The following is a 23,683-nucleotide window of genomic DNA, read 5'->3' as shown; positions in this document are numbered from 1 at the left end:
GCTGCTGGGAACCACACAACTTCACCCTTGGAATAAAACCAATATGGGAGCTGTTCCTGAACTACAACCATATCAGTGCAACAAGGCAGTGATGCCCAAATTCCCTCCTGCCCCTGCTCCTTCTGGTGTTGCCATCAAAATCATTACAAATGCCTTTGCAAGTAGCTAGTGTATTTACAGTATTTGCGCTATTCCCTAGATAGTACTGAGTGTAAGGAATATCATCTAGGGGATACAATGAATACCATGCTAACACCAATTACTGTACTTGTGAAGACTTTTGTGAAGCTTTCAGTAGTGACTACTCTATTTTCTACCAGAGTCAACCCGTGCCTGCTAATAGTGGAGGGGGTATGGGGAGGGAAGGGCAGAGCGAGGGCAGCCAGCTTCAGCAGTGTTACTGAGGATGCTCAGTCCAAGCCAAGCGTCAAATCTAGGGGACACATGACCCCGCATACTCCTCCCCAAGTTGACTCTGTTTTCTACACTACTATAGTTATGTATTAACTCAGGCTGAGTAAACATACTAACTAACTTTCACTTCAAATAAATCTGTAACATAGAGTTATCTTACAGAAAACGTTTACGTAGCCATCAGGGAATCTTACATACAAATGAAATAAATGATGTTGAGAATGTGAAGGTTAAACAAGCAGCGCACATCGAACACCTTAGCCTGGATCACTTTCACCAAATTATCACCTTAAAAATCATATCTTTAACTAATCACATGTTGAAAAGTGGTCATTTAAGTTGTTCCTATAAGTTTTATATGAATACAAACAGTGATGGAATTGCATGCAGTTGTATGTGTTTTATCCATGTAGCATTTCACAACAGCAGAAGGCATTCTTGAAAACTAAGGTCATATTAGTTACTGGACTACAAATGTCAGCATATGGCTCTATTCTGGCAACAGCTGAATAGAGTTCTTATGGAACTAATTGTTGCCTATAGGCCTGGAGGTGCAATAATATCTCAGAGGTGGTTTTTCCCCTTCTTTAAATACAGTAAACAAACATTTGCTCAGTTAAGATTTAATGAAAGTTTGTTTTAGTATTATGCCTTTTATGCTTTATGAAGATATTTTAAAGGAGGCAGTTATAAGCCAAAAACAAATTCAAGATGACACAAGAGTATCTAGGTGAACTAGGGATTTCAAAAACATCCTCAGCCTAACAGTAGGAGTAATCTTAATGCCCCCACAAAAGGATGACTAAATAGAGTAAGCAGGGCTGTCCTTAGGGGGTGCGGGGCCCGGGATGGAAGTGACGAACCCGTCACTTCCAGGACCGACTGCGCCAGCCAATAGCACCGGCCGGCGGGGTCTCCCAAAGCGCGGCACCCGGAGCAGTCGCCCCGATTCACTGTACCCAAGGGATGGCTCAGAGTGATTTGCAAAGTTTCTTAAAGTTTGTTTTGATGCACAAATGTGTATGAGCATCATGTATATCAGCATTCCTAGTCTTTAAATCCAGGGGTGCTGGAACAACTTTTATAGTGGGGGTGCTGAGAGCCATTGAAGCAAACTGTAAATCCGGTATATGATGGAAACCACTTCAAGCCAGGGGTGCAGCCATACCCCCAGCAACCCTAGTTTCAGCATCTAAGTTTACATCTATGTACTTGTTAGTATATCAGAAAAAGCTCTGTTGTCAGAGTCATGAAGAAATTATTCATTCTGCTATAATTGCTTCAGTGATGCAAATAGGCACAGAAAAATAAGCAAGATCTGAAGTAAAATGAGTGACTAATTAAAAACACAACTGTTAACTAGAGAAAGGGTTTTTGTTAGATATTAGAACTTGTTTAATGGGCCACAATGTAGCTCCACACACTAAAGCACTATTGTGCTCTTACTGTGTTCAGAGGCCGTGACAAATGTGCACAACCATCACCAGGTCTTAAATTAGGGAAGTATTTAAAGGATGATTATTATATCGCCAAGATAATTTCTGCTGCTGCTGGATGTTTCATAGTAAAAGTAGTGTCACAAAAAAGGAAGGGAGAGGAGAAGAATACAGTCTGATTATAATGGACCCCAGGCAGGAATTACACACAAATTACCATAAAAAGAGGAACAACAGGATCCAAATCCTGTTGGAGGCCAGCTCCCAGTTATCTCCCTGTACTTAACAAATACACAACACTAAATGCAAAGGAAAAACAGTGCCCTGAAAAATGTGCTCTGAAAGACTACACAGCAGTTAAAACGTACTGTAGGTCTGTAGCATGCAGTGCTTTGTGCTCAGATTCTACCTTTTTAACATATATAATCTATTCTAATTACATTAAAATAATAAACTAACTGTGCAGCTAAAGGCAACAGTTATCACAGCTGGATTTAGAGAACGTTAAAAACAAAGCATTGTAAGAACTAATAGTGTCAGATTCTACAAAGCTGTATTAGACATAACAGCAATTAGTGCCAGCTTTAGGATTAGAAGCAGCTGCGGAGTTTGAGGTTAGTGAAAAGTAATTTGATTTCTAATAACCTTTTAGATGCTATCACCATTGTTTACCATCTCTCACTGGGTACAGAGCCTACATTTCTTGAGCAAGGAAAAGTGGAAAAACCTACTGTACGTGGACAATTCTCAAGCAGCTGACTCAACAGCAAACAAAAGCGGCTAACTAAGAAAGCTAATAAAAATTGTCATCCTTCATCACTAAAAAAACCTTCATTTCCACATTTTCATTTACTAGCTTTGCACACCTGGTGCCAACTAAGGAGCAGGTGTACAGTAATCCATTGGGACTATTCTACCAAAAGGAAGTGAAGAACACCGCCAATGCAACTTTATCTTCCCAGATGTACTCTGCCATTGCCATGGAAACTGGTCTCACTCTCATGGTTACTGGAAACAACTCTGGTATCAATAGATTCATGTTTGTATTTTTTTGTGTGTGCACACAAAGATTGGTGCAGCCATGTCAAACGTGTTTCCATTATGTTAGCAAAAACAAAGTAGCCCAAATAATATCCTTTCTTTGCAGACAAAAATGCTGTATAAAATCATTGGGCCCAATCCTCCTCCCTTTGACTTCAAAAGGCAGCAGGTCTGCTCCCTCCTCCCTCTTGTGTTTGTTAAAGTCTTTACTTTTAACATAATTAGTAGCACTTTATCACAGATCAAAATGCAAGATGGACCAGATCCATAAGACTTGTATCCTGATCCTATGTTCCCCAATACTCAAAGCTGTTCAGATATCAGGTTTTGGTTAGGCCCAGCCATGAAAGTAGTGTCTGAATGCAAAATTCCCCAAGGTTTGGAGCTCTTTGGAAGTGGAGTTTGGATTCAGGCCTATCACTTGCTTTTCAGATTAATGAACAAACATTTTAGCTTTTGATCCTTTGCGAAACTGATACTGGTAGTGCTAGTCTATGCAGAGGACTAACCAAGATAAGATTTCTATTTTGCAGTGATCCAGTACTTTGAGCGCAAGTATTCCTTGCAATTATTTCTGGTAACTGCATGTATTTTGCACAGGAAATGGATCTTCTCTGTTATATACAGGATTCATAGTATAAATTGATGGTGTGTGGTTGATCCAGTTCAGGAAAAATAAACCTCTTCAACAATCTGAAGTTACTCCAAATCAAATTTTTATGGAGGGCTGGTATTAAGTCCATATAACTAAAGAAACGATTTTCACACACACTTTTAAGTGACATTGCACCCCATAAGGCTTTATGAAAATATGCTTATAAAAGTATATATGACATAACTAGAATATGTTTTATGCTACATATGCCATGTAGCATATCTCTGTAAAGGTTATGATCTACCGAATCTCTTCATCCTATTTGTATGCATGTATCATTTTTGTATTTGAAGGTATGAATATCGGCTGTGTACTTGCTTGATTTCTAAGTAGCCTTACTAAAGCATTCGGTCAGCTTCTTGAGAAAGGAATGTGCAAGTTAAGTGCTCAAACAAGAAGCACTTAATGGACAATGGATCTTGGAAGACTCCAATCCACATAAGAAGTCTACTTGAGGTTGTTCAAGGTAGCATGTGAACCATGGATGCTACCTGTAAGTTCTGAGTCATGCATGGACATGTGACTTGCCCATGTGACTTCCATCTTGTAGCTGGGATTCTACGCGGGGGAGCGAGGGGTGTCCACCCACAAGAGAAAGTCTATTTAAACCCCAGGGAGACCTCTTCATTTGGTCTTCAGCTGGCTCAAGAGATAGCCTCTTCACCCCAAAGGATATGCAAAAGGAAGCTTACTGGAACACCTCTGAGGTGAGGTGTTATCTGTATTCAGTTTTCTTACTGTATTAGGCATAGACTTACGTGTTTTATTTTATTTTGTTTGGTAATTTACTTTGTTCTGTCTGTTACTACTTGGAACCACTTAAATCCTACTTTCTGTATTTAATAAAATCACTTTTTACTTATTATTTAACCCAGAGTATGTATTAATACCTGGGGAAGTAAACAACTGTGCATATCTCTCTATCAGTGTTATAGAGGGCGGACAAATTATGAGTTTACCCTGTATAAGCTTTATACAGGGTAAAACGGATTTATTTGAGGTTTGGACCCCATTGGGAGTTGGGCATCTGAGTGTTAAAGACAGGAACACTTCTTAAGCTGCTTTCAGTTAAGCCTGCAGTTTGTGGGACGTGGTTCAGACGTGTGTGTGGGGTGTGTGTGGGGGGGGTGGGGGTGGGTGGGTGTGGCCGGCAAGCATGTCTGGCACAGCCAGGCAGGGCTCAACTAGAGGCAGGCACCACTGCACCAGGTGCTATAGAAACACATACTAAAAGACAGTCCCTACTTGGAAGAGTTTAAAGGTAAGATAAAAGGTAGATGAAGGAAGGGGGAACAGGATACAACATACTGACTGTCACAAACAACACTGTAAGCCTGTCAGCAGGGTAATTGTGGACAGAGGCAGGTGTGGAGGCAGGCGATATGGGGGGGATGGACAAAGTGGGGCACATGGGGCTGCTGGGGGAGTCACATAGACTTGGGATCAGAAGGGCTAGTGGAGGGGGGAGACTGGGGCAGGGGCACAGGAGCTAGTGGGGTGACAGCACCGAGCCAGGGACTGAATGGGAGTGAGGATGCAGGGCCACAAGGGGACAGAGGGGAGAGGGAGGCTGAGTGGGGAGTGCAGGGCCACATGGGGGCAGAGGGTGGGGGGTGCAAGGATACACAGGGACGGAGCAGATGTGCCTGCCTAAATAGGAGAGGCTAGGGGTATGCCAGGGTATGCATAGGGGAGCTTCTCCAACTCCCTAACAACCTGCTCCCCCCAAAAAGAAACTGTTCCATACTTCTCATATCTACACCCAACAACCCTCCAAGTTCATTTCCAGGCTCCTTCCCAACAATTACTTCCCTCTCTTCAGGACTCCCCCAAGCCTTTGCACTGCTTCTGAGAGCTGTGGGAAATATGTCTCTGTATTGTAGTTTAAATGAATTCTTACTCAAAGTTCTGTATTAATATGCCTAGTAAGGAATCTATTTGTCAAAACATATTTTCTGAAATTTTTGTTGTTGTCTGTATTGTTACAGACGTACTCACTGACAGGTATTTTAAAATAAAGTATCAAAATAATTGAAACCAGCCTGATTATATTGTGTTTATTCTGACAAATAAAATATGCAGAACTTTAAAATATTGTGCACAGAATTTTTAGGCATAGAATTATCCCAGGAGTAAGATGTGCAAGCATTCCCCCACTGACCTGCTGAGATCCCTCATTTCTCAACCAGAGGGGTAACCTTGAGGGGCTACAGTGTAGTTCAGTGCTCATGCTCATTCAAGTCTTTGACCTCTTTCATGAAACCAACAAGAATTGTGCCAAGTTGGTGCCACACATGGCGGAGGTTTTACTGACCGACATATTTGCCCATTGGGAAGTGAAGAGAGATCATTTAACGCATTGCATACAAGCACATTCCCATCTTGTGTACATGCAGGCAGACTGTGACTAAAAAACAGAATTCCTGTGTATTTCAGTGCTCACACAGCAGAGTAGCAAGACAGTGTGACATGCTTGCATCACATGTACCTCTGAAGTGGCAGCTAGATATTTGTTATGAGTAGGTGACCTAGCTAAGAAACTGAGATTTCACTGTGTTGCTACCTTGAGTTGAGATAGGGGAGGGGGAAAAGGGAATAATCAGTGTCTTCTGCAGCCCTATCTCAGATTCAGGGCAGTATTGAAATAAAAAGGGGGGTGGGATAAATTTTAATTGCAAGTGAAATTTTTGACCTGTCTAACTTGACAATGTTTATTTAAATGTTTAACTTGAGATGAAAGTTAACCAGTCATTTTAATGAGTTTTTACTATACACTGGAATATTAGTCTTCATTATCAGTATATTAAGATAACACATTCATAATAAAAAGGACATTTACAGACCACAGATATTACCAGAACGAATCCATTATCATTTCTCATGTCATTATAGATGCTTAGCAGACCATGAAATACTCTTCAGTATTGACAACTTAGCCACTATGGCATAAACTCAAAACAAAACAACCTTTGTAACTCATGCGTGAAACGAGAAACTCCGGATCTCAACACAAACACTTTTGCCTGTTACATGACATTCTAGTTACCCATCTGTATTTTAGGTTTCCATTAAATTACTGAAGTGCCCACTAGTGTAGATTTGGCTAAGGTTTTTACAGCACAGACTTGCACCACATGCATGGACTCCAGCATTCAAAGCTTCCTAATTAAACAATGACACAACTACCAATTATAATGGGTCCTTTACAGTCTGAATCACTGCAGATAATGAGAGAATCTCATACAAACTGATTCCGAGCCTGTATGATCTCAGAGAAATAATGGTAAAAAGACACTACCGAAATCCAATATGAGTCTGAGAAACCTTAGGCCCAACAAATTACTAACAGGATCAGTGGAGTTTCAAGGACACGCAAACACAATTTGAGGCTTAACTCATTTTAAGGCACTTCAGCTATCTCAGTGGGAGATACTATTTCACTGAAAAGAGATGGAAAGCAGGATTTTATTGCCTGTGCCTCCCACTGAAATTGAAGCTACTCGTATCTCAACAAGTCTTTTCCTTAGAAATCAAAAGAAATTAAAATAATATTATATGTATTCCACTGAGTAGTATCTGACTCTGCAAGTAGTCTCCATGATTTCAAGGAAACTCCTCACTAAGTGAGGTACTTAAAGTAATAATCAGAGCTGTCCCTAGGGCATGACAAATCGGGATGACCGCCCCAGGCCCTACACTTTGGGGGGCCCCACACTTTGTGAGGACATGGGCGGGGAAGTGAGGTGGGGGCTGGGCAGGTGGGGAGGAGCCCCCCTCCCAACCTTCCCCTCCTCTGCAGAGTCTCCTGCCCACTGGCAGGCCCTGCAAATCAGCGCCTCTCACTCCCTCCCAGCGCCAGTGTGGCTCCCAGCGCTGTACGTTATTCCCCACAGGGAGGTGGAGTACGGACAGCGCTGGGAGAGCTCTCTCCCAGCGCTGGCGCTTTGGCTACACTTAGCGCTTCAAAGCGCTGCCACGGCAGCGCTTTGAAGTGCAAGTGTAGCCAAAGCCTAAGAGATTCTTGCACTGAAAGCTCTATTGTTGTTGAACATATATTACTATCTGGTTTGCATGCAATACAATGAGCATCTAACTTGAAGACTGATATTTAATGCATTAATGTTATTTGTGACCCTCTTCTTCCTCATCACTACACTACGGTTGGGCAAAGCAAACTTTGTTCACTGGTCAAGTACCTGTTCTCTGCACCTACTAATCCTCTCAGACAGCAAATCTGAATTGTTTCTCTCTTCATCAAGCTCCAGTTCCAACTGGGACAGCTTGTCCTAAATGAAAAAACAAAAGTGGTTCAATGGATTAGTCCTTCATCCTCTTTACAATGCTACAGAGCATTTCTCTTTAGGACTGCAAGGGCTCAATTTGTCTGAAAACACACACACATATGTAACATGGCAGAACGATGTTTGAAAAGTGCAGCCCCTGTGACAATTTGGAGAGAACTCAGGAAAAAGTACCTGTATTGTACTAGAAAAGCCTACAAGAGTTTAACAGCCTGTTTGCTATTAACTTCATTATTGAAAAACAAACCAAAAGCAAACAAACAAAAAATCTTCAGTGTAACTTCAGAACACAGCTTTCTTCAGTGCAGTTCAACAGCTAGCTTCCAGTTTGAACATGATTTCCCTTTTCACTGCAGTAACAAATTGAATAAACTGAAAAAAGTGTCTGAGAAATTCCACTGGGAAGGAACTTTGCAAACCTATTACAAGGTGACTTATGCAAAAATGCTTTTTACAATTAATTCAGTTTCCAATAACCTATTATTAAATATTCGTTGGTCAGGGACACTTGCAGTAATTCTATGAGCATAAAAAATTGCAGATATATAATATTAAAAAAACAATTTAACAATAATATTTCTCGAAATACTCTAGAGGTGCTACAACAGAGAGTTTTCTTTAGAAATTAATTTTAATTTGTTCACAGCTATAAAAAACAGGCCATTTATAAAAGCAAGACAAGGGCCTAATTCAGTGCCCATTGAAGATAATGCAAAGACTCCCACTGATTTCATTGGGAGTGGATCAGGTTTTAAGTGCCTAGGAGTTAAAACTTTCTGATTTTCGTGCCTGATGAATTGAAGGAGAACAACAGTGGTAACTGGTCAGAACGTCCATTTGTCACATGAGAAAAAGAAAGGAAAGTATTGAAAGAGCTCTCAAAATAACTACCATTCAGAACATAATATGCCCTATTAGATGTGCTGAAAGCTCACCTTTGGGAGATGCCAAAATAGTTCTTGCCTAACATTGATTTTTCCATCAGAAGAGATGAAATTATGTTGTTGCTTCCAAGGCACAACCACAGTAAAAAAAATTAAGTGTTTCCAATCATCTCTAGCAAAAAATGTACTATACAAAAGCACCAAGCATCCAAAGGACCCCCCATCCAAAAGCTCCTTTTACCTCCATTAGTTTCATTTGTCTCGCCCGATCACTTTTCAAGTGATTTTTGGCTTCCAGTTCATATTCCAAGCCTTTCACAGTCTGTTCCAGCAGCTGAGTTTTTGTAATTGCCTCATCCTGGGCTCTCTGGTGGTCCCGTAAATCCTCTTCCATAAGACGCATCTGAAACAAGAAGGCAGGTGGCACAATTTATAATACATTTCTTTGTAACAGTAATATCAGTAAATGGGCTACACTTCTGCTAAGACTTTAAAAACAAGTTATTAAAAACCAGGATGAGAGGAAGTAGGTAGTACGGTGTGCTTATTAGAGTCATTTTTATTTCATCCACAAGATGGCACCAAGTAAATAACTTTGGATCAGAGTTCTCAGATATGAAAACACCCTTCAGCGTACAGGTTTCACTGTAGTAATAATACAAACTGGATTTTTTACTTAATTATCTTTTTCTTAGCCAATTGTCCTACAGCTTTGTGCATGATTACATCTTTGGTAATTCTTTCCATCAGGTTTATTTGCTTTTCATACCATCACTACAGTTATTGATCTTTCTTATGCCCCTTGCTCTGGCACTAAAGCACTTTGATGACAACAGTATTATATTTATGGTATAATTGCTATTGTATATATTAAACTATAGCCCCATACATATATAGTAGGAGGTACATCCCTTGAGGAAGAGGGTTTTCTCTCCTAACGGTGTTCTGTGTTTCATTAAATTCTCTCACTCAAGCTTACACAGTCCCATTAAAAGGTATAGTTAGCATGAAGCTCTTAGTTTTTGTGCTGTGATGAGGCGCTCTGATTAATTTGTTAGGTGTTATATACCTTTGAGTGCACAAACTCCTATGACATGATCTGAGTTTCACTTTCAGTTCTCCCTCACATTACTTATATAAGTAGTATCCAGCTCAGTGATGGAGCATTACCAGGTTATAGATTTATTTACAGAGCTATTTTCCTGTTGGAAAGGCCAAGTGAGAGAAGGCTGGATAATTGCAGGCCATACATTATACTGTGCTACTAAGATAGTTATCTGCATACTAATAAGAAGCATCTATATGCCAGCGTGTGACACTAAGCACCCCTGTATTCACACCCAACACACGATTGTAACAATCTTTCTACAAAATATGCCTTGTGAGGTATCCTTTGAAAACTCATGACTCACTGATCAATAATATCATGGCGAAATGTATGTAGCAACATTATAAGTAAAGTTATGAAATCTCCCTGTGTGATGTTATTAGCATGTGTTCAAAACCAGACGGCCCTGCCTAGGCAAAAGTTGTCAAACAGGCCTATCCTAAACAAAGGAATGTGCGTTCACCTCAATATACATATATATAGTAAACAGGGCCAGCAAGAGAGCAGAGGGAGGAGATGGCAGGAAACAGAACAATTTGGATTTCACCTGGGGGAAGAAAGAGCATGGAGCCTCCTATGCCTGTCGCCTTCTTTACTGCTTGAATAAACTTTACTTTGAAGGGTAACCTGCAGAAGAATCCACTTCAAAGGTTCACTGGACTATAAAAGAAAGGGGCGAGAACCCCAAATTCACTCTCTTTCACCTAAGACAACAAAGGCAACAGCATATTTGGGCCTCTGGGAGAGATCCTGACTGAGGAAAGAGTCAGTCATCATGATCCTGGGAGACTGTGGGTGAGAAAAGCCATCTTGAACAAAGCCTTGAACCAAAACTTGCTAGATTAAGTTTTGGATTTTTAGATGCACATTTTCACTTTTATTTGCTTGTAACCATTTCTAACTACTTATGTTTGAAGTCATTTAAAATCCCATCTTCTTGTGTTAATAAATGGTGTTCTATTTTTTAAATCAATCCAGTGCTGTGTTTAAACTGAACTTTTTGGTAACTCCAGTTAAAGTAACAATACTGACTCCATACAGAAGAAATGAACATTAATATCTGAACTGTCCAGGAGCGGGCTGGATATTGCAGAATTTGGGAAAGTTCAGGACAGGGAGTGTGTTGGGATCACCCTGCGATTAGTAACCTAGGCTGTGGGTTGGTGTATTGCTGACGGGATGCTGGAATCAGACCTGCTGGACCAGGGCTGCAACTATACATAGACCTACACGCTGGAAGACCGTTTGTGAGCAGCCAGGTTAGGAGCTTCAACAGCAAAACATTGTGAGGCACCCAAGGTTATGGAGCAGGCAGTGACACAACCTCACACTGGTCTGGATTGCAACCCAGAACGTGACAGTGTTTCAAATTATACTGGACTGACATCCCTAGAATCCAGTGTCTTATGTCTCCAACTACAGCATGGGCAACAGTAAATGAAGAATTCCCATACTGCCTTACCCACATACCTCAAAACTGATTTAGAGGACCACTGATATGAGCAAGAGGATAATTTAGTCTTCATGCTCATTCAGCCCTCAGCCTTTCTGTTGCGACTCTCAAAAAGGATGCCAAGTGCTATATGAATTCTTGTTGACAAGGAACTGAATGGCCAACACTGAATGAAAATGGTTATCATGAGAGAGAGAGACATTTGATTGTTCTGAAGTTTGTTTTATTTTAATATAAAACTTATTATATGGATGCTTCTTCTGAGAGGAGCTTCTCCTGTAATTTAAGGATTATGCTGTATCTTGTGCAGCTAGCTATACAATAAAACATTTCATGCCCTAACAATTTACACACTCACTTATAGAAATATAATGCAGCACTCTACAGTCAAAGTCTATAGTGACACAGTTTAAAACAAAATTACCACAGTCTTTTTTGTAGTATAATATAGGGTTGGGTTTTTTGTTTGGGGGCCTGGAGTTTTTTTTAACATAAGAATGTGTGGACTGCTTGCAGTTATAGCAGATGACTTTTTAAAAAGAGTTTCAGTAATAGTTATAAGCAACATGCGAGTAACAAATAATATGGAAGGAAAGAAGAGAGAAGAACGTACTGCGATCCTTCAAACTAACCTTTTTGTGTTATATTTTTTCCTATTAACTTACAGTCTAGTTCAGAGGTGGGCAAACTATGGCCCGCGAGACTCTCCTGCCCGGCCCCTGAGCTCCTGCCCCGGGAGGCTCGCCCCGGCCCCTGCTCTGCTGTTCCCCTTCCCCCACAGCCTCAGCTCGCCCCGCCGCCGGTGCAATGCTCTGGGCAGCGAGCTCCTGGGGCAGCACAGCTGCAGAGCTGCGGCCTGACCCAGCGCTCTGTGCTGCGCAGTGGCATGGCTGGCTCCAGCTGGGCAGTGCAGCTGCCTGTCCTGGAGCTCTGGGCGGCATGGCTCTAGTGGCGCTAGGCACCGGTGCTCCAGGCAGCGCGGCAAGGGGGCAGGTAGCGGGGGGGGGGGCTGTTGGATAGAAGGCAGGGGAGTTCGGGGTGGTGGTCAGGGGGCGGGGGTGTGGATGGGGTCAGGGCAGTCAGAGGGCAGAGAACAGTGGGGTTGAATGGGGGCAGAAGTCCCCAGGGGGCAGTCAGGAAGGAGGGGGGGTGGATGCGGTGGTGGGGGGCAGTCAGGGACAGGGGTTCCAGGAGCTGACAGTGAATGGGGGTGGGTGGGTTTGGATGGGGCAGGAGTCCCGGGGAGACAAGCAGGAAGGGTCGGATAAAGAGTGGGGCCGGGCCACGCCTGGCTGTTTGGGGAGGCACTGCCTCCGCTAACAGGCCCTCCATACAGTTTGGAAACCCAATGCAGCCTTCAGGCCAAAAAGTTTGCCCGCCTCTGCTCTAGTTCAACAAAGAGAAAGAGAAACGAAGGGGAAGTTCTGGCCTGGAAGCTCAAATTATTAAAATATATTTTATATACCGAGGACATCCATGGACTGTTCATTCTCAAAGGTTTTCCAAATAACGAACAACTGTATTTAGAACTTTAAAGAGGTCAGACTAATAACTGTATTTAGAACTTTAAAGAAGACGGACTAATTTTATGGTAGAATTTACATACTAAAAAGACAGAGACTTCAAGGCTGAGGCTGATTCTGGGCTGCACAAATAGCTTTGTCATTTGAATCTGAAACATCTCAAACATCCATGACAATTTCTTTAAAAAGCTAAAGCCAGGCTGTGTTGTTGTATTTTTAAAAAAAATAATAGATTTCCATCTTTTTCTGATTTAAGGCTATTTCAAAATTCTCAACTCTCTCTTCAGCAATCAACATTAAAAGAGCAAAAGAACTTGAGCAGAAACGTTATCATATCATTTTAATAAATTCATCAAACACACTTTGCATTTATCTATTGTATCCACTGAACCTCATTGCCCTTGTAGAAGTACCACTCTGATGATCATCCTGGAGAATCAAACACAAAAGCATGGTGATTAAGTGCACAAGAGCATGATAGCAAAGATTCTTTGTCCTGAAAATTGTCTGAGGAGGATTCTAGGTCAAAGGTTAAACATGTCATTCAACTTATGAGCCAGTACCTCATCCTGCATTTTCATGGTTGTCAGGTGTGATTTTTCTAACTCATGATTTTTGTCTTTTAGTTGTCTCTGCATTTCTGCAAGTTCCCTGCGATTTTTCTCCTTGTACTCATCAAGCTGGTTCTGAAGCTCCAGGGTGGATGACCGGGACACTTCTACAATTTCAGCCATCTGGCAAAAAACAAACAAACACATAAAATTTCCCAAGAGTAAAACAATGCTAGAAGAGAATCTGTCTTCATTAGTACTACAGAAGAATATTTTTCTACCTAACTCAGTCTCCTATGTTACATTAGGAACATAATTTACCATGTAGAGAACATTTTCAAAATGGTGTATATGTCCAGCTGAATTTCTATGCACCAGTTTGAAAATATGCAACTCTAAAATTGTGTTTCTAAAATGTGTGGCAATACATTTCCCAGACCATCCTATTTCTGCCAGCAGCATTTACAGGTGGCTTGTATTTAAACCTGTACAAATTAGAATTTATTCTATGAAGCCATCACTAATACCAAAACTAAGCTGTGTGCTCACACATAGATGGCAAAACTAATACAACAATGCCGCAGCTGGAGAAATCAGCTGCAAGTCACTGCAGTCCAGCTGACGGTTGTGCTGAGCAAGGACTGACAGGGCAGATCTTTACTACCCACCGGATCAGCGGGTAGGGATCGATCTATCAGGGATCGATTTATTGCATCTCATCTAGACGTGAATAAATCAATCCCCCAACGCGCTCCCTGTCGACTCGCCGCTGTCCTCACGGCCAGGTAAGTCGACCTAAGATACGCCAAATTCAGCTACGCTATTCGTGTAGCTGAAGTTAGCATATCTTAGGTTGACACTCTCCCCCCACCCCAGTGTATACCAGGGCTGAGTCTGTTGTACATAATGGAAGAGAGATCAAATATGGCATCTTATTTTAACAAAATAGGAGTGTTTTACCATGGTATTTTCAGATTGCATTCTTCCAACTACTGTTCCAGTCCAGAAAGCTTTTATTGATAGTCACCAGGTCAAATACACTAACAGCAAAGTTCACATTTCACTTTCATTTACACTGCTTTTAAGCTCTTTTCTTTGTAATTTGGCAGTTTATTCGCTTTTTTCCATTAGATATCTTATCTCCTGCTGCCTCTTTTAACTGCAACCTTACCTCCTTGTGTAACTTCTCAATAGTCTTGTCTAGTTGCCATCGCTCATTTTCCATTTCATTCTTTATCCTCTTTAATTGTTCCTTCTGGTTAGTTTCATCTTTTAACTGTTCGGTTAACTGTTGCTGTTCCTGAATAACCTGATTGAATTTTTTCTGCAATGGATGGAAAAGTTACACTATAAAACACAACAGCCATAACCCTCTGAGAAGTCAAAGGACTTTGATGTAATATACTAACATGTCCCATGAAGCAACAACAATAAAAATCATAATAATACGCTGTAACACAAAATCAAAAGGAAGAAAGTTGCTGAGTCAAGCTTTGACAGTCAGTCTATGACAAATAAAACATACAGCCATGTAATATTTACTTATAAATGTCTACAAGTTCCTGAAACACTGTAGAATTCTGAGAACCTATGACTGTCTGTCTTGTTGGCTCTATTACATGCAATGTCCATAGTCAGCTGAAGTTTCACAGTGCCCGGCAAATTTTACCTTCTGCCAGAGAATTCAATAGTTTATTTCAGGTTTCATATTTCCTTTATTGTTCTTGTTTATTCTATCTGAAAGTCTCTAAATAATATACTCTTTCACCTTCATTTGCTCTGCCTTTTCTTTCCTCAGCATTAAAGAAATGTGTTTGAATTGATTTAATAAAACAAAAGTATTCTTCCAAAAACCAGTGAAAGAATTATTTAGTTATTAATGTTTTAAATTATATTTCCATAGCACCCAAAAGCCCCGATCAGGAATAGGCGTCATTGTCTTAAGCGCTGTACAAACAGAAATAGACCGGGGTCCCTCTCCTGAACAACTTGCCAGGTTAAATAACCCCTTCATCAAAGCATTTTATGTTACTGTTGAAGCCAGGCCTCTCTTTATGCATTAAGGATCACCCAGTTTTGAATGAGATGCAGAGCTGTACTGTACAGTCACATAGTGGGCTAGGAGCTCCAGAACGCCAAATATGCATAAAGACCAATGAAGAAATTCACCACTTCAGTCAGAACTACTTGTTCAATATCTTCAACCGTATATTCTATGCCCAATAAAAAGCCACACTGGGCACAAAATTATCAGTGACACAAAGCTAAGAGCTTGCATCCATTTTTCACTGGCTGTCTATATAAGATGAAGGGATTGATTTTAAGTTGCTCCTGTTTGATGTTTAAAGACATTAATAGAGCTGAGGGGAGCATAACTAAATTTTGAGACCATGAGTCTCATGTGGGTGGGTTTCAACTCTTTGGGGTCCCTACCCTTTAGAATTCCACCAGAGGATCATGGAAGCTTTGGCCGTGGTGGCCCCCAAGACAAGGAACCAGCCTTCCTTAGAGAACCCTACTCAGTCCTTCCATTCACACTTCAAGACATCTGAAAACTTTACTTCTTCAGAGGCATTTTCAGTTTTGACCATTGTGGCTCAATGTTAATAACCTTCTCTATTCTTTTCTTACTGTCATGCCATTTGGCTTTTCTAAAAGGTTGCTATCAGGTTTAAGTAGGGCTTACTTTTATCAAACTGAAGATTCACTGAAATGTTTCTATTACATTAAAAAAAACAAAGTCAACAATAACGACACAATTTAGTGATTAATCCCCTGAAGCATGTGCAACACAAATATTGCAGCATGTGCTAGTGCAAGCATGAGAAACTGAAATCAACTAAAAACAGATGATACAGAAAAGTGAAACCAAGTCATCTTTCTTAATTGCCCAAACTGGGAGAAATGTAAATATGAAGCAAACAGCATTAAGAGTGAAAAGCAATTTAGATTTTAAGAGTCACTTTTTAAAATCTATGCTCAAACGACCTGGGTTCTATTCCCAGTTCTGCAGTTGGCCTTCTGGATGAATTTAGGTACATCACTTCACCTTTTTGTGCCTCAGTTCCTATAGCCGGGGGGTGGGAAACGTGCTGCGCTCATGATACTGAGCTCTATGGATGAAATGTGCTATAAAAGGGCTAAGAATTAAATATCTGCAAAATAAATAGGTTTTTTTTCCAATTCACAAGTTTTACTTGACAGTGTCTTTTTAATAATATATCTGGCATTTATGTGGTTTGCTTTATTATGTTTGAAGATATATTTTAAAGCATTTGTGAGCACTTCCATGGGCACTTTATAATTAAAACCCTAATTACAGCTGTAGTTTGCATATAGGACAAGAAAAGAGAGTGTCAAATGCTTTAAAAATTCTCTCTCCTTTGAGGTCCTTGGCATCCCTTACAATTCCATATGCTGGTGTTTATCACATCTGAACACAGAAATGTCTAATATGTGTGTTGAAGGTACAGGCAGATGCCTAAACAATGCACAGTGATAAAGCATAGTCATCTAAGAGCTATTAAATGCTGTTCAGCAATAGTCCAGCCTAGCTGGCACCACAGAATTTACAGAATCCTGAAAAGGTTTATTTTAGCATTGTAGAGATGCTAAAAGCTGGAGAATCATTGGGTCCCTGCTAATGTGCCATCTTCCAACAGACCATAAAAATCTCAGATACTCCCACACTATCAGACTTTCACAAATCATTTTTGTGATGTTGCACACCATAAAGCTTTATGGAAGTATGCTTATGAACGTAAATATAACTGGAATATGTTTTATGCTACATATGCCATGTAACATATCTCTACAAAGGTTATGATCTACTGTATACATGTATCATTTTTGTATTTGAAGTTATGAATATCGGCTGTGTACTTGTTTGATTTTAAGTAGGCTTAGTAAGGCATTTGGTCAGCTTCCTTTAGAAAGGAATTTGCAAGTTAAGTGCCCAATCAAAAAACACTTAATGGACAATGGATCTTGGAAGAATCCAATCCACATAAGACGTCTAGACGTTCAAGGTAGCATGTGAACAATGGCTACCACCTGTAAAGAACTGAGTCATGCATGGACATGTGACTTGCCCATGTGACTCCAAAAACTCCGTCTTGTAGTGGGGATTCTATACAGGGGGAGGGAGGAGTCTCCACCCACAAGAGAAAGTCTATATAAAGTCCTGGGAGACCCCTCCATTTGGTCTTCAGCTGGCTCAAAAGATACCTGAAAGAAACCGGAACAAAGGACATTAACCACGCGGGTGTGATTGATTGCTGGACCCAGACTACTCTGTAAAAAAAGCTTACTGGAACATCTCTGAGGGTAAGATTTCATCTGTAATCACTTTCTTACTGTATTAGGTTTAGACTTGCGTCTTTTATTTTCTTTTCTTTGGTAATTCACGTTGTTGTGTCTGTTATTACTTGGAACTACTTAAATTCTACTTTTTGTATTTAATAAAATCACTTTTTACATATTAATTAACCCAGAGTATGTATTAATACCTGGGGGGCAAAGAGCTGTGCATATCTCTCTATCAGTGTTATACAGGGCGAACAATTTATGAGTAAAACGGATTTATTTGGGGTTTGAACCCCATTGGGAGCTGGGCATCTGAGTGTTAAAGGCAGGAACACCTCTTAAGCTGCTTTCAGTTAAGCTTGCAGCTTCTTGGGGATGTTGTTCAGACCTGAGTCTGGGTTTGTAGCAGGCTAGCGTGTCTGGCTCAAACAGGGAAGGTTCTGGAGTCCCAAGCTAGCGGGGAAAACAGGCTCAGGAGTAGTCTCAGCACACCAGGTGGCAGTTCCCAAGGGGTTTTCTGTGACCCAACCCATCACAATTTTATTTTACAGTCTGTTTACACATGCTTGAGAAACAAACCCCAGAGACACAGATCAATGAACTATACTGTGGCAGAATGGTGGTGTCAACGGAAGCTGTTCTATGCCTGCAGCGTGCTGAAAGACGGGAGGAAACATAGTAGCAAATCTGGTCAGTTTCTCAACTTCAGAATTATCAGCAGAAATCAGAATTCTTTTCACCAACACAAATTACATCTCTACCTCGATATAATACAAATTTCTCCGGGGGGGGGGGGGGGAGCAGCAGGGCTGCACACTCTGGTGGATCAAAGCAAGTTCGATATAACGCGGTTTCACCTACAACGCGGTAAGATTTTTTGGCGCCTGAGGACAGCGTTATATCGAGGTAGAGGTGTATTTTACATGTGAACATATTCTATTGTTTATGGGAGCTTAGGGGCAGGGGGCACATGTCACATTATTGGACTACAACACATTTGGTCAACTATTGTGTCATACAAATTTTTGCCTGGTGTTCAGATAGGTGGCAGTCTAGGAGAATGGCAATAGCAAATACAGCCTTTTTTCCACGTATTGTATTGGGCCATATGCTAACATCCTGAAATGAAAATGAGTATAATTCCATATACCCTTCTCTTTTTCATTCACGTTACCTTTTGCTGTTCATGACCGAGGATATGTCCACACAAGCAGCACTACAGGGCACAGTGCTGCAGCTACGCCACTGTAGTACTGCAGCACAGTTGCTACAGCGACAGTACGGGTTTTTCCTCACTGTAGTAAGTCTATCCCTTCGAGAGGCAGTAGCTAGGGTGATGGAAAAATTATTCAATTAACCTAGCTGAGCCTACAATGGGAGTTAGGATGTGAAAATTTTCAAGGGAAAACTTCGATTTTGCTGAAATTTTTCAATTTTCCTTTTGGAAAAGAGACAAAATATTTCATTTTGAGTCATTTCAACATTAAATTGTATTTCCATGTGGTGCCACAATGCCTCCTGGGAGTAGTAGTTTGGGTACTTCATCTCCCTATTCTCCCCTATGGACTAGGCTCTTTTGCCAGATTACGTCTTCCACGATGCACCTCAGTCTTCTTTCTGACTCAGCCACATGGTGTGTCACAGGAATCCTATGACTACAAGTGCACTATGGGAGATATAGTCCAACCAGGGAGCCCAGCCCATAGGGGAGAATGGGGGGCCAAAGGGACCCAAACTACAACTCCCATGAGGTACTATGGTACCTCAGTACATGCAGATTAATAAACAAACATTGTAATTTAGTTCAACAAAGTAAAATAAAACATTTTGATTCAGGAATGTCAACATTTTTCGTTCCAATCAAAAATTTTAAAACAAAGTGTTTCCAAATTTCCATATTTTTTTAAAAGAACTTTTAGTTCTGTGAAAAGTTTTGTTATTTCACTGTTGTACCCAATTTAGGATGAAAACAAATAGCAAAATATTGGAATTTCCCAAAGGGCAAAAATTCTAATTTTCAGTCAGCTAACAACAAACTGGAATAGTTACTTCTGGAATGCCTCTCCAGACTATTCAGTCCACACTTCATTAAACAGGAAGAACTAATGACCCGTCAGGATTGCTTTTATGTCATATACTCCAAATCCCTAGTCTTTAAAGGGCACGCTAACTGCCCTATGTTGGAGTCCTGCTAGGACTTGGTTTTCTTGGTCTGTAGCTACCAAAACATAGAAAACCCACACAAAAACCTCTCCACTTAACTTAGAGCCAGGCAAAGTCTAAGGGGTTGAAAAGGAAGGAGAAAAGACCACAGCAGCGCTCCTCTTCCATCCATCTGTCTGTTTCGTGGATGGGGAGAAAGGTTGAAGAGAACTAACTGTACCCAATAAAGGGTTCTTTAGCAGTATGGCTCTATGCTTGGCCCCGGCAGAGCTGTCACTAAATGGTACAAACTAGCTCTTAGGGAGAAAGCCTGCCGTATAAAGTTTGATACAAAATATAGTTCCCCTTTTTAAAGTGACTATCTTTCCTATAACGTGTCCCCAAATTTAACAGATCTGGTAGCAATACTTCAGCAGATGTTTTCTCATTGGTTGTCATAAAAACTATTTATGAGTGGGAGAGTATAAACACCGTTTGTACTATGCTGTATTCACTAAGTATGTCCACCACACATGATTTTACAGCACTGCTTCCAAAGATTAACACATTTCTAATACTCTGAGTTCTATTAGCCATAAAAGGTCAAACTTCAAAACAAGAACGCACAATTTCAGATACACGAATATATTTTAAATGTTACAGAAGTACTACTATCACTAGCGCCGAGGATGTGAATATTTTGAACTTTGGTTTCATTCTGATTTACTACTGAACATCCAAATGAATAAATAGCTCAGGGTATGTCTACACTGCCCACGTTACAGTGAGGTCACGGCAGTGCTGTGACGTGGGCAGTGTAGACACACTTTATCCCCGGGGGAGAGCTCTCCCGGCAATTAAAAAATCCACCCTTAACGAGTGGTGGTAGCTTTATCGCTGGGAGTGCAGCTGTCTATACTGGCGCTTTTCAGTGCTAAGACTTTTGTCGCTCAGGGGGGTGTTTTTTCACACAGGCTCAGTCTAGCACGTACACTTTATAAGACTTCAGTATTTGATACCACTGCAGTTGCTCAAGTTACAGTTTGAGTTATTACCCCAAATGCGAGTCCTGTCCACACACACAAACCCTTAATTTAAATGTGGTGGTGCTTTTATCTCAAATTGGCTGGCCCTCCGGGGGTATAGGCTACAGCTCAAGTTAATAACTCATCAGCTGCTAACATAATCACTCTGTGTAGCTCAATTAATATTTCACAGTGTAGCTGCTCTCACTCAAGCTAGGCTAACACTAGAAGAGTAACCTGAGTTATCTATATACTGCAGTGTTAACTCGAGGCGACAAGAACTTTACATGTTTTTCCATCCATGGCCAAAGGGCCAAAGTCTGATCCCTTAGAAGTCAGTGGCACAACTTCTGTTGACTTGAGCAGGATCAGTTGTTCGCCTGAAGTATTGTATAGATGACGCTATATGTTGCAATGTTGGCAAAGGATTTAGAACAATTAGTGTCTGTTGTTTTTTTTAATAGCCTATGAGTTCTGTGATGAAGGTGGGTAATGGAAAGAATGAGCAGCTTTCTTTGAGATAGCTCTCAGGAAACTCCTAGAAGTTCCTGTTCTCAGGGACTGCATAAGACCCTGGGGAAATTTTGGCATGTGTTTTGCTTCTAAAATGCTGGAATACTGAAAAGTGGTTAAGAAACAAAAGTCATACTACAGAGGTTAGCACAAAAAAATCACTATTTGTCTGAGCTGCCGTAGCTGAAAACTGCAATAAGCTCACATCATTCTAGCTACTGGAGTCTACTTTGAATGAAGCTATTTATTCCAACTACCCACAATAACCACTTTGAAGTGTCTTGCAGCTTTAACCATTTTGAGTATGAATCTGGGAAGGAGAAGCATTGCATCTTGCTGTGTTTACTGTAATGGTTACAGCTTTATTCAGTAGGTTTCTATTGGTTCTTGATGTGTTACTCCATTATTAGTTATTTGTATTGTAAAAAGCACAGAATCAGGAATTAGAACCCCACTGTTCCAGGCACTATACACACACAGAAAAAAATAAAGATTGTTCATGCCCCCAAAAGCTCACTATAAGACTCATTTCACATTATTAATATTTTCTCTTCAGCAATAGGCTACAGCTCAAGTAATGTACAAAAGAATGTAAATTAAAGACCTGTTCACAATGGCGCACCAAACCATGCTGGCTACCACTGCAAGCAAAAACTGTTAAACATGGTTCTGCTGGAGTGGTGCTGCAGTACAGACAGGACACTATGCCAAGTAGTGAGATGAAATACTCAAGTCTACTTCTCTTCCTTGAAATCAGGATTAATTGACATGTTCTAAAAATGATTCTCAAACTAGAGCTAAGCAAACCATTCACAGTAAAATGTTAATTCAACAAATTTAGCCCATCTTTGTGTTTGCTAATTATCTGCAAACAGAATTTGCCTTGCTAGTTATTTGAAAAAGATTTGCTGAATGGCATTTTGAGCATACTTCCCACCCGTGGACTGCTTGCAAACCATTTGCTACTTCAAGTATTCACTATTCATAATTTCCTGTTTGTGCTGTGTGACTGGCCACCTAGTCATGCAGGACCCATTTAAAAATGCACACAATCCAGATATTCAAAACATTCCCTTTCTGGGGTACATTTATTAAGTCCTGCACAAAGTCTTTCAAAACAGAACTCAACCCTACAGTTTTCATCCCAGTTTCAGCCTCTTTCTTGAGGGTCTGCCTCTCCTTAAAAGTGATTTATTTTGCCTCAGTCCCAAGCTTGGCACAGCCCTTCCTCCCTGAGGGTCTGTCTTCCTGCTCTCCCAGCACCTCTTGCCTGGATTTGGCCTTCTCCACAGGCCTCCCCCACTGGTATTTCTCCCCGCCTTCGCTGATGCAAGGCCCTCCAGGAACCTTCTAACTCCCTACGGTGTTTCTCAGGCATCTGCCTACTACCACCACCTGCAGCTGTCTCTCCCTTTGTAAAAGAGAAGGTTACTTACCTTGTGCAGTAACTGAGATTCTTTGAGATGTGTGTCCCTGTGGGTGCTCCACTTCAGGTGTCAGTGCGTCCCAGCACCGCTGATCGAAGATTTTCGGTAGCAGTGCCTGGTCGGGACGCGCAAGTGCGTAGCTGTCTCATGGTGCCATTGGCGATTCAACTAGTGCCTGTGCATCCCAACCCCCTCAGTTCCTTCTTAACCTACCACCGTTAGGATTTTGGTAAAGACTCATGGAACTGTCAACAGTCCGAATGGCAGTACTCTGTATTGGAAGTGATCTTGTCCCACTGTGAATTGTCTCTGATCAGTGGCGCCAGGATGCACCGACACCTGAAGTGGAGCATGCACAGGGACAGCACTCAAAGAAGAACCTAGGTGCCTTCCCTTAAGCCCAGCTGGGCAGCAGGTAATCAGTCCAAGTGAAATGGACCCCATTCCCTCTTAAAAGAGGCAGTCACCCTTTAATATGTCCCTATCCCTCCAGTGGGGCACAGGCCTGCTCCCCAAATATCTGCCCACCAGAGAAGCCTCCAGTTTTCTTCACATTTGTCTTCCTGCTACAAGTACTGCAAGTTTCAGGTTTCTCCTCCATAGCAATTCCTCTCTCCATCTCTTCTTTGTGTCCCCACCACTCTCCTCAGCTCAGTAACTGAAATCTGGGAGGGAGAACTGCCACTACCAACCCCATCACTCACCAGTGACCTTTAATTCTTCCAGCTATATTTTTCTTATTTATATGACTGCCAGATTACAGCCTCTTATCCTCACACATGTAAAGTCTAGCTGAAACACAACCAAAGCTGACAGATAACTAAGAAGTAATGAATGGTCACAAATTGCAGTGGGGGAGGTTTAAGTTGGATATTAGGAAAAACTTTTTCAGTAGGAGGGTGTTG

At 41.2% G+C, this 23,683-nt stretch overlaps 1 protein-coding gene across 9 annotated transcripts in view; it reads right to left on the bottom strand.

Annotated features, from left to right (window-relative positions):
- The window catches only part of CGNL1 (cingulin like 1), a 123,215-nt gene that overhangs the window by 17,397 nt on the left and 82,135 nt on the right, over positions 1-23,683 (bottom strand). For all 9 annotated transcript variants that reach the window (XM_044980185.1, XM_044980186.1, XM_044980191.1 and 6 more), the window contains 4 exons: positions 14,538-14,690; positions 13,379-13,549; positions 8,973-9,134; positions 7,743-7,832 (listed from right to left, as the gene is read on the bottom strand). In XM_044980185.1, the coding sequence (XP_044836120.1) occupies positions 7,743-7,832; positions 8,973-9,134; positions 13,379-13,549; positions 14,538-14,690 (576 nt within the window). The remainder of the gene's footprint in view (positions 1-7,742; positions 7,833-8,972; positions 9,135-13,378; positions 13,550-14,537; positions 14,691-23,683) is intronic.

The sequence above is a fragment of the Mauremys mutica genome, chromosome 11 (assembly GCF_020497125.1).
Source record: "Mauremys mutica isolate MM-2020 ecotype Southern chromosome 11, ASM2049712v1, whole genome shotgun sequence".
Taxonomy (NCBI): Eukaryota; Metazoa; Chordata; order Testudines; family Geoemydidae; genus Mauremys; species Mauremys mutica.
This window is presented reverse-complemented; position numbering and strand designations above follow the sequence as displayed.